The sequence below is a fragment of the Tympanuchus pallidicinctus genome, unplaced genomic scaffold (genome assembly GCF_026119805.1).
Source record: "Tympanuchus pallidicinctus isolate F22 unplaced genomic scaffold, pur_lepc_1.0 scaffold18, whole genome shotgun sequence".
NCBI lineage: Eukaryota > Metazoa > Chordata > Aves > Galliformes > Phasianidae > Tympanuchus > Tympanuchus pallidicinctus.
This window is the reverse complement of record NW_026294699.1, coordinates 1647447-1657858: the sequence shown is the minus strand read 5'-3', so window position 1 is coordinate 1657858 and position 10412 is coordinate 1647447. Positions and strand designations below refer to the sequence as shown.

The 10412-nt window shown below is 63.6% G+C and overlaps 2 protein-coding genes and 1 non-coding gene across 4 annotated transcripts; 2 read left to right on the top strand and 1 right to left on the bottom strand.

The window, feature by feature from the left end:
• The first annotated feature begins 602 nt into the window (after nt 1-602).
• WFIKKN1 (WAP, follistatin/kazal, immunoglobulin, kunitz and netrin domain containing 1) lies at nt 603-5768 on the top strand. Its single transcript, XM_052680269.1, has 2 exons — nt 603-1315; nt 2082-5768. The coding sequence occupies exons 1-2, from the start codon at nt 1076-1078 to the stop codon at nt 3570-3572; spliced, it is 1731 nt and encodes a 576-aa protein (XP_052536229.1). The 5' UTR covers nt 603-1075; the 3' UTR covers nt 3573-5768.
• A 436-nt stretch (nt 5769-6204) lies between these two features.
• TRNAG-CCC (transfer RNA glycine (anticodon CCC)) lies at nt 6205-6275 on the bottom strand. The gene has a single exon. It is a non-coding gene; the product is annotated as a tRNA-Gly (tRNA).
• A 780-nt stretch (nt 6276-7055) lies between these two features.
• On the top strand, nt 7056-10330 carry MCRIP2 (MAPK regulated corepressor interacting protein 2). 2 transcript variants are annotated; one of them, XM_052680279.1, is made up of 5 exons: nt 7059-7197; nt 7315-7393; nt 8990-9117; nt 9201-9302; nt 9797-10330. In XM_052680279.1, the coding sequence occupies exons 1-5, from the start codon at nt 7146-7148 to the stop codon at nt 9865-9867; spliced, it is 432 nt and encodes a 143-aa protein (XP_052536239.1). In that variant the 5' UTR covers nt 7059-7145; the 3' UTR covers nt 9868-10330. The 2 variants fall into 2 exon arrangements, with proteins under 2 accessions (XP_052536240.1, XP_052536239.1); XM_052680280.1 differs by lacking the exon at nt 9201-9302 and having other exon boundaries at nt 7056-7197.
• The last annotated feature ends 82 nt before the right edge of the window (nt 10331-10412 follow it).

Genomic DNA, 10412 nt, shown 5'->3' with positions numbered 1-10412 from the left:
GGGCCGCGGTCAGCAGCGCCGCAGGAGTTAACGCTCCCCCCCCCCGCACCCAGGTCCGTCTCCAGCGGGGATTAGGGCAGTCTGGCTGGGAGCGGGGCCGACTCCTGCCAGCTTAGGGCCGGCTTCGGAGGTGCTCTATGAGCAGAGGTGGGGTTGCAGTGTCCAGCCGCGGTCTGGCACGGCCAGGCGCTGCCTTCAGGCGCTCCACCGCTCGGAGTGCACGGCAGGTCTCAAAGCCTGGCTGTAAATCATCGGCATTTGCTTGCTGGAGCGGGGACGGGGGCTGGCTACAAACCTGGGCGCTCGTGGGGCCCTGGACGGCCGGCAGGAGCTGAGGGAACGTGGGCCTGAGATGGGGGTCGTGGCCCCACGGCGCTGCCGCGACGCCCCGCGCTGCAGCGGGAGATGCTGCGGGACCGGGGGCTGCGGCTGCCTCCCACCCGCAGGCCCGGGGCGGGCAACAGGCTCTGGCTGTTTTCTCATCCTGCAGGAATTCGGCTCCATGGGCCGGGCATTTTTTTCCCCTCCTTTCACTCTCTCCCTTTGGAGACTTTCCGCATTCTGCCTTTGATCTCCCCCCTGTGTTTGTCCAGCCGATCGGCTCAGACGGGGTTAGAGGCTGAGGTCAGCGCCTTTTCCATTCCAAACACCCAGAAACATCAGTGAGAAGGGAGGGGATTCAGATTACAACCTTCCCGTCCTCCCCTTCCAACCCTGCCCCACACGCACGCAGCGCCCGGACCCGCTGCCACTGCACGGCGAGCGCTGCCCGGCTGCGGGTGCCAGGGATGCGCTGAGCCCCCCCGGCACGGGGACATCGCAGCGGCCGAGGCGCTGCCGGGAGCCGCCGCTGCGACACGACGCCGTGCCCGGTGCCCTGAGAGCTCAGCGATGGACCGAGGTGTGGGTCGGCATCTCCGGATAGACAGCGTGCACCCGGCGTGCTGAACCGCAGCGGTCTGGACATCACCTCGTCCTCCTCCTTTCCGTCTTCCGACTTTCCTTTCGGTCTCCTTCCCACCGTCCAATGTGATCAGCCCCGAGCCTGGTGGCAAGGCGGGGGGGGGGCACACAGATGCCTCGCAGGAGTTTCGACCGCCCAGGACCGCGGTCACGTCCTGGCGGGCAGCAGCTCGGTGGGGCTGAGCCCATGCGCTCGGCTCTGCTCCTGCTGCTGCCCTTGCTGGCAGCCGCCGCCGGGCTGAGCCTACAGCAGGCCAGGATGCGGCACCTGGGGGTGTGCCCCAACCAGCTGAACCCCAACCTGTGGGTGGATGCTCAGAGCACCTGCGAGAGGGAGTGCCAGGCAGACCAGGTGAGCACTGGGAGCTATGGGGAGTCAGGGGCATGGCTGGGATGGGTTTGGGTGCTGCACCCGTGGGGGGGGGTGAAAGGGGGTGGTGAGCAGAGGGATGCTCTGGGCTGCGTTGGGATGGGGGTCCCACTGGCAGTGGCTGCAGTGCCCAGCAAACTCAGCCTCTCTGCATCCTCACCCCAGGAGTGCGCAGAGCCCCAAGTGCTTCAAGCACCTCTACAGGCAGAGGTTCAGCTTGCATCCCTGCTGCATCAGCCCTGGCTGGAACACCCCCATCACACACCCCCAGTATGCTCCCACCCAGTTACTGAGGGATGCTGGCATGCTGGGGCTGCTCCCCCTGGCCACTCAATTTTCCCTGTGCAGAAGCACAATGCTGCCCATCTTCAGGGAGCAACTCCTCTGCAGCTCATCGCTGTAATGAGTTCTACCTGACCTCAACCCGTTGGAGCCCGCAGCCCCCGGGCCACAGCGCAGCACAGCCACAACAGCAGGAATGGCCCACATCCAGGCTGGGCACCTGTGGAAGCCCAAAGCCCTGTACCACTGTGCCGTGGGGGCCATCACTGCTGCTCTTCACTCCCACCCGTCAGCAGGGCTGAGGTGGAGCTGAGCGCTGAGTCAGCCTGGAAATGGTGGGAGGCTGGGAGGGAGCTCCGTGTGGCTGGGAGCATCCAGGTCAGGGTTAGGGTTGGTGTTGGGATCGGCACCGGGATTAGCATGAGGGCTGGTCTTGGGGTGCTGACCGCCGTCCCCTCCCGGCCAGGACTGCGAGGGCTTTGAGAAGTGCTGCACCAACGTGTGCGGGCTGCGCAGCTGCGTGGCCGCGCGCTTTGCCGACGGCAGCCTGCTGGCACTGGAGCTGGGCCGCGGGCCGTCCTGCGAGAGCTTCGTGTGCGCCCAGCAGGGCTCCGACTGCGACATCTGGGACGGGCAGCCGGTCTGCAAGTGCAAGGACCGCTGCGAGAAGGAGCCCAACTTCACCTGCGCCTCCGACGGCCTCACCTACTACAACAAGTGCTACATGGACGCTGAGGCCTGCCTGCGTGGCACGCGCCTCACCACCGTGCCGTGCAAGCACATCTTCACCTGGCCCGACACCAGCCCTGTGCCGCGCGAGACCACTGCCCGGCCCACCCCAGGAGCGGGCCCCGAGCCGCCGGTTCCTCCGGCGCTGTACAGCAACCCCTTCCACCAGTCGGTCCGCGCCGGTGGCACCGTCAGCTTCCGCTGCGACGTCAGCGGCCGCCCGCGGCCCGACATCACCTGGGAGAAGCAGAGCGAGCGCGCCGAGAACTTCATCATGCGGCCGGACCAGATGTACGGCAACGTGGTGGTCACCAACATCGGGCAGCTGGTCATCTACAACGCGCGCCACGAGGACGCCGGCATCTACACCTGCACGGCCCGCAACGCCGCGGGGCTGCTGCGCGCCGACTTCCCGCTGTCGGTGCTGAAGCGTGAACCCGGGGCGGCCCCGCGGCCCGGCAGCCCCCAGCCCTTCCCCAGCGCCGAGTGCCTGAAGGAGCCGGACCGGCGGCGCTGTGAGGCCATGGAGGTGCGCTGGCACTTCGATGCCAAGCAGGGCTCCTGCGTCACCTTCCGCTACGGCGGCTGCGGGGCCAACAGGAACCACTTTGAGACGTACGAGGAGTGCCGCGCCGCCTGCGTGGGCAGCGCCCGGCCCACCTGCCTGCTGCCCATGGTGCAGGGACCCTGCCAGAACTGGGAGCCGCGCTGGGCTTACAACTACATCCTCAAGCAGTGCCACTCCTTCGTCTACGGCGGCTGCGAGGGCAACAACAACAACTTCGACAGCAAGGAGACGTGCGAGGACGTGTGCCCCTTCCCCAAGAGCCTGCAGTGCAAGGCGTGCCGCCTGAAGAGCAAGATGGTGCTGAGCCTCTGCCGCAGCGACTTCGCCATCGTGGGGCGGCTGATGGAGATCGTGGAGGACCAGGATTCCGGCATCGCCCGCTTCGCCCTCGAGGACGTCCTCAAGGACGAGAAGATGGGCCTCAAGTTCTTCAATATCAAGTACCTGGAGGTGACGCTGATCGACATGGACTGGAGCTGCCCCTGCCCCAACATGACGGCCGAGGACGGGCCGCTCATCATCATGGGCGCCGTGCACGACGGCATGGCCACGCTGGATCCTGGCAGCTACGTGCGGGCTGCCAACGACAAGAGGGTGAAGAAAATCTACGAGCTGATGGAGAAGAAAACCTGCGACCTCCTCAACCGCTTCCAGGATTAGGGCCGGGCCGTGTGGACACGGCCTGCAGAGCCCAGGGGGACCCGTTTGAACCCACAGCTTTTACTGAGCAACGATCACCATTCTGCAGCTCCATCCCTGTAACTGCCACCCTGTGTACCCCCAGCCCAGACTGCAGCAATAAAGAGCCGGGTGGGGTTGCAGAGGAGTCTGCCCAGACCTCCCCACCCCGTGATACCCATCCCACAGCACTGAAGCCCTCAGCATCACCTGGTTCTGATGGACCCCAAACCATCACCCAGGCACTGTGGGTGCAGCACTGCATGTGTGACACTGCTCCTTTCCTGCGTGGTGTGACATGCCGTGCCCCCTGGCCACGAGGCGTGGTGTGTCACAGCCTGAGGAAGATGAGGCTCTTGGTGTTGGCCAGCGTGTCAGCCTGAAAGCACCTGCAGGCTTGGGGGAGCATTGCCAGCACGAGGAGCGCCTCCTGGAGCCCAGCACCCACCGTCTCTCTGGTTTCCACCAGCTGTTGCAGCAGCACTGCGACCCACAGACCACCAGCAGGGTTGCTGCAGGGGAGAGGGGGGCTGGTCAGATAGATGGATGGACAGACAGATGGGTGGATGGACAGATGTGCAGGCAGAAGCTTCATCCTCAGGGCTCCCTAGTGCTGCCCTGTCTCCCAGAGCTGCCCTCATCCTCCACTTTAGGACTCTTCTCAACTGCATGCTGTGGGCAGTGTGTGTAGGATGGGCAGTGCATGTGGGGTTGGAAGGATGGACGGACAGGGCCGCCAGCAGCTCCAGGCAGGCTGCTCAGACTCACAGGTCCCCATGTCCCCCCCCCTCCCTTGAGGCTCCCGCCTCGATTGAAGCCCACACAGCTCTGAGGGGAGATGTGGCCTTCCTCAGTCTACAGCTGCCAGGACATGAAGCCAGAGCTGCAGTCCAAGCCATGGCTGCCTGCTGCCCCCCAGTCCCTCTCCCCATCCCTGTTGCACAGGGGCCAAGCAAGAAGGGCCACAGCCCCTGAGGGGAACCTCTCCTCTGTGCCCTGCTCCTCCACAGTGCTTTGGGGGTGATGCAGGAGTGCTGCTCCCCAGCCCACGGCACCCTTTCTGGTTCTGGGGCACATGGCCAAAGCAGACCCTATGCAGGGCTCACGGCACGCCCCGTAATGCTGATCCCTCCCCACTTGTGCCCACCTTTTTCCATTGCACAGTCCCTGCTTGGGGAACAGCCCCACATCAGCCCCAGGCAGGGAATGCTCCCACACCCAGAGCCTCAGCTGCCAGCAGCATCTCCCAGGTGGGATCTCTGATGTCTCATAATAAGGCTGTGCTTGCAACACCACCATGGAGGGATGGCAGCTCAGCATTGCACAGGGCACCCCCAGCCCTGTCCCAGCGGGCTTCAGGATCCTCAGCCCCAAATATGGGGATACGGAGAGGGCCCTCAGCCTGCACACTGAACCTCTGCCCCAGCCCAGGGATGACTTTTATGGCGGGGCTCCTGTCGTGGTGATGAGGAAGGACGCGGCTGTGCCTCACCACGGGCAGCTATTTCTGCCCCTCTGCACCAGGCTGCTCCAAGGGCAATATTTCTTGGTGAGGAATTCCTCCTCACTTAAGAGCCCGCGTTTATTTTTGTTTCATCAATGGAAACTGATCCCTTCCAGCTCAGTGCTGCAATCCCTGGAATGGACATCTGGGTGCAACTTGGCCTGAGCACATCGTGCAGCAGCCGGGAGGGGAGCAGGGCAAGATGTAGGGCTGGGAGCAGGGCATGGTGCTGGGCTGGGAGCAGGGCAAGATGTAGGGCTGGGAGCAGGGAATGGTGCTGGGCTGCACTGCGCATCCCATGGAGCAGCACTGCCTTTGCACATGTGCTGTTAGTGAGAGGGCAGCCTCTGCTCTGCCATTCGATGGGTGCTGCAGTGCTGACAGTCGTTCCGCAGCAGAGCGATGTGGCGCTATGTGAGAGTGGAATACTGTGGATTTGGATTTTTGTTTTTTTTTTTAATAAAAGTATCTAAGTGGAGAACCCAGGTAATTTGGCTATCTGGTTTGCAGCAAGGGGCAGAATCCCAGAATCAGAATCCCAGAACGGTTTGGGTTGGAAGGGCCTTCACAACCCACCTGATTCCATGCCACTGTTCCCTCCCCAGCTCAGGCTGCCCAGGGTCCATCCGTGACAGATGTCCCCTCCACAGATGCTCTGTGCAGTGGTGCCGGCACCTCTCCACCCTCTGAGTAAAAAATTCCCACCTTACATCCCATCTGAATCTCTCTTCTTTTACTTTAAAGCCATTCCCCCTCGTTCTATCACTGCCCCGTGGTCGGGCGAGCGGGGCGGAGGCACAGCGCAGCGTTACCGCAGCCGCGCCAGGACCGGGGTGCCGCCTCTTCGTCGTGAGAGCCGCCGGGCCCAGGGCTCAGAATGGGGCGAAAAGCAGCGATTTGCTTTAAAAAAAAAAAGAAAAGAAAAAAGAAAAAAGAAAAAAGAAAAAAAAGAAAAAAGAAAAAAGAAAAAAAAAAAAGAAAAAAGAAAAGGAATAGAAATTTAAAAAAGAATTAATAAAAAAAGAAAAATAAAAAGTGAAAAATTGAAAAAGGAAAAGAAAAAATAAAAAAGAAAGGAAATATAGTTTAAAAAGTTAAAAAAAAAAGCTGTGCGCCGCCCGGGAATCGAACCCGGGTCGCAAGAATGGGAATCTTGCATGATACCACTACACCAGCGGCGCTGCTGCTGAGCATCCCTGCCCTCCCTTTGTAGCATTTCTGCCACATCTCGTGTGGGGAAACTGAGGCACGGCCACCTGAGAGGAGACGGCTGCAGGGTCACGGTCACACTGAAGCTCGGCCCCACCGCAGCCGGAGGAGCGGGGCTGTGCGCGGATCCGCCGGCACTGCCCGTCAGGCGCCGCATTCCTGGCCACGTGCGGACCTCCGCGCACCGCCTCGTCCGAAGGTCACAACGCGCGGGACCGCCCGGTGCCGTTCGGGGCGCGTTGCCGCCGCCACCGCCGCTCGGGGACCGCTACGGTCCTTTCCCGAACGGAAGACCTCCTTGAGCGTCCCCCGAAGCGGAATGAGGGATGCTGGCCCCTCCGCAGCCCCGCAACACGCGGTGCAGCGCCCCGGCTTTGCCGTGCCCCGGCACCTCCAGCTGTGCCCCCCGGCACGGCGCTGTGCGTCCCTCGTGTGCCCTCTGCGTGTCACCCGGCTCCTGCGTGCTCATCTCGAGCAAAGCTCCCGCCTGTCACAAGCCCGTTTCTGCGCCCTCCTCCGTCCTACACATCGCCCCACGTGTCACCATGGCCGCGCGCCCTCTGTCCCGCACTACGTCCTACACACCCCATGTGACACCGCGTCCCACGAGGGGCAGAGGGTTGCCCCGCAAACCCCACAACCCCGCATCCCACGCGTTAACGATCCCCACGCTTCTCTCCCCTTCCATGCGTTCTCCCCCACGAGAGCGGCGCGGTCCCTTTAAGGCCGGGGGCGTGCCGCGGGCCCGGCCCGGCCCGTTAAAGGCCCGGCACGGGGCGCGGGGTGCACTCGGCCGGCGGGAGCGGCGGGGCCGTGCCGTGCGGTGCCGGAGGGGCCGCACGATGTACACGCTGACGCGCGGCCCCAGCAAGCTGGCCACGCAGCGCCGCACAGGTACCGAGTGTCGGGTGGGAGGGGGGGGGTCGGGGGGGAGCAGCACCGCGGGGCGCACGCTCCGCTCCGCTCCTCCCGGCCCTGACTCCTGCAACCTCCCCTCAACCCCCCCTGCAGGTCCTACGCAGCAGCCGGTGGAGAGCAAGGTGGGCGAGCCGCGGGGCCGGCTGCAGCCCGGAGCCTGGCCCCCCGCCAGGTGAGCCCCGCGCCGCGCCGTGACCTTGGGGAAAGGTGACCGCGGCCGCGCGGCTCCGGGGAGGGCCCCGGGGAGGGGACTGGCACCGCAACCACCGCTCTGAGTCCGCCGAGGAGTCCGGAGGGGGGCGGCTGGGGTGGCCCTATTGCTATGCCCCCCCTCAACCCCCCCCGTCCAGGCCCCGTGCGGAGCCCTGCGGGCGCAGTCCCGCAGCGCAGCTGTGCGCCCTGCAGGGCCCCGAGGGCTGCGCGGAGCCCCGTATGTCCGTGTGTCCGTACGTCCATGTGTCCGTGTGCCCGTGTCCGTGCGCTCCCCGAGGGCCGCACCCCCCCCCCCCCCCCCCCCCCGCCCCCACCCTTGAAGTTGTGCAACCGCCGCAAAAGTTCAGGGGCGGCGGTGGGGCCGCATCGCGGAGTTCTCCCCGTGTCAGCCCGTATCGCTGCGCTGTGCCCGGAGCCCCTCTGCTCGGCGCTGTATCTCCCTCCCCCCCCCCCCCCCCCCCCCCCATGCACAGTCCGAGGGGCCAAAAGGGGTGAAGTCCGGGGGTCCCGGAAGCGGGGGGAGGGGGCCGTGTCCCTGCGCTGCGATGCTCCCTGTCCCCGATCCCAAAAGTCCGTGGACAAGGGACAGCTTTGACCCCTTTCCTCTGCCTTCAGGGAGCAACCAAGAAATGCCTCCCCTGCCCCACACCTCGCACATCAGCTGGAGCATCCCCCCCCCTCAGGGCAGCTGTGGTAGCAGCGTGGGGCTGGGGGCTCAGGGGTCACCGCCTGGCCCCGCACACCTCTCCCCCGTTCTCCCGGGGCCTTTCAGACTTTGTCCTGTGAGCGGTGTGACTCCCGGACTCCTCCTGCTCCACAGCTGTGCCCGGGGCTCCGTGCTGACCCTTCACATGGATCCTGTTCCATGCCAATGGTTTCACTTCGTCCTGCTGCCCTGCATGCCTTTTGGGCAGCAGCTTTCCTGGAGGGGTGTTGGGATGAGGCAGCCCCTGAGCTGCTCCCCTGGTGCACAGCTGTCCTCTGTTGCTTCCGTCGCATTGCTTTCGTGTTACCCCACAGCTCAGGCATTGCTTGTGCACCCGGCCCGTGTCCCACCCCCGTGCCTCAGTTTCCCTTGTGTTGGGCAGAGCTGTGCACCTGCAGCACACTGGCTCAGAGCTGTGCAGAGCAGCAGCAGCTGTGGGGTTCCCATGTAGCAGCTGTGACAGCTGCTGTGTCCCCAGCTGGGCAGCCCGCAGTGCGAGGTGGGGAGGGCAGAGCACTGTGCACCCTGATCTGCTTTTTTCCCTGTTATTTTTGGGCTGTCTTCCTGCTGCCTCCATCCAGAGCAGATGTGGAGTCTGGAAAGTACGTGTCTTTGCTTGGCTGTAGGGGCTGGGGACTGCCCAGTGTGGTGGCCTCCTTGGGGGCAACCTGGCAGACAGCTGTGTCCACTGGTCCATCCTTCCCCTCTGCTGGAGTAGGGTGGCTATGATAGGACAGTGCCAGGCTGGTGGCACAGAAGGGCTGTGTGGCGCACACAGGATGTCAGGGATGCGATGCTCCTTGTGTGCCCCCAAGTTGCCCTTCTCCCCTTAATTCCTGCTTTCCCCAGCCCAGTCCAGAAGCTCATCTTCAACAGAGTGAACGGCAAACGGCCACAGGTTCTGCTGCCACACACCTCTGTGCCTGAGGAGAGCTACACAGCTGCACACGAGGAGAACGTCCGCTTCATCTACGAAGGTGTGAGGGGCTCAGGAAGGGGGGAGGAGGGGGCTGCAGGGTGCTGCCTGCCCTGGGGTTCATCCACAGCCCTCCATCCACAGCCTGGCAGGAGGTGGAGCAGCAACTGGACGGGGGGCAGAGGGGGGAGAGCGCCCGTGGGCCTGTGCAGTACGTAGAGAAAACCCCGAACCCCCGGCTGAAAAGTGAGTGGGGAGTGTGGGGGGGGAGAGAGGGGGGAGCAGGAGCTGGGGGAGCCCATGGCAGGGCTGTCTCCAGCTGGGGGTGGGGTGCTGTATTGGGGGGGGGGTCCCACAGGCTCTGCAGGAGAGCCCAGGCTGGTGGGACATGGGGTGTCAGTGCTCCTGGGCTGGGTGGGTTGGCCCAGCACTGTGTGGTGCGGGGTCTGGCTGTGGGGTCGTATCAACATCCCTGGTTCTGCTGTGGGGTTCTGCTCCTCGCTGCCTTGGGCGCACAGGATGAAGGCACGGCAGGATGTGAAGGGGGCCAGGTGTTGGGCTGGGCAGTGAGAACGTCCCCAAGAAGAGCAAATGCCCATAAGCCATTCCCTGGGGCAGGGAGCTGGGGAGGATGGGGGTCAGAGGGTTTTTTTTTCCCGGTGGTAAATGGACGGTGCTGCTGGGAACACGCTGTGCTCCTCTCCAGCTGCTCTCCCTTCTCTCCCTCCCCTCTCTTTCAGACTTTGTTCCCATTGACCTGGAGGAGTGGTGGGCGCAGCAATTCCTGGCCAAAATTGAGAACTGCTCATAAAAGGGAAGGCGATCTTTTTTTCACTGTTTTTTTTTTTTTTTCTTTTTTCTTTTCTAAAAAACGAAACAAAACAACAACAAAAAAACCTATTAAAAAAAAAAAAACAACAACAAACAAACAAGCAAAGAAAACACAAACAACAACAGCAAACCACAAAGCCAAGAACCTCCGGTCGGACACCACGCTCCGTGATATTTAAACACCTTTTTCAAGCCTACAGCAGCCCGTGCCCCTCTGCCAACCCCGAGGACAGCGGGAGCGGACCACAGCCATGCCCGGCGCGGGGCGGAGGAGCTGCGTGCGGCCCCGGCCGGGATTCCTTAAGTGCCAGTTCTGAGCCCGCTGCAGCTCCGGGACACTGCGGGGCGTGCGGGCGGCCCCCTTCCCTCCCCCCCCTCCTTCCCCCCCGCTGGAGGACAGCGGGTCACTGTAGCAGGACAGACAATAAAGCGCTGAAACTGCCTGTGGTTGAGAGGCTTGCGGCCGGGGAGAGTTTGGATCCGGTGGAGCATTGGTGGCCCGGCGGAGGGGCGCAGAGATGGAGA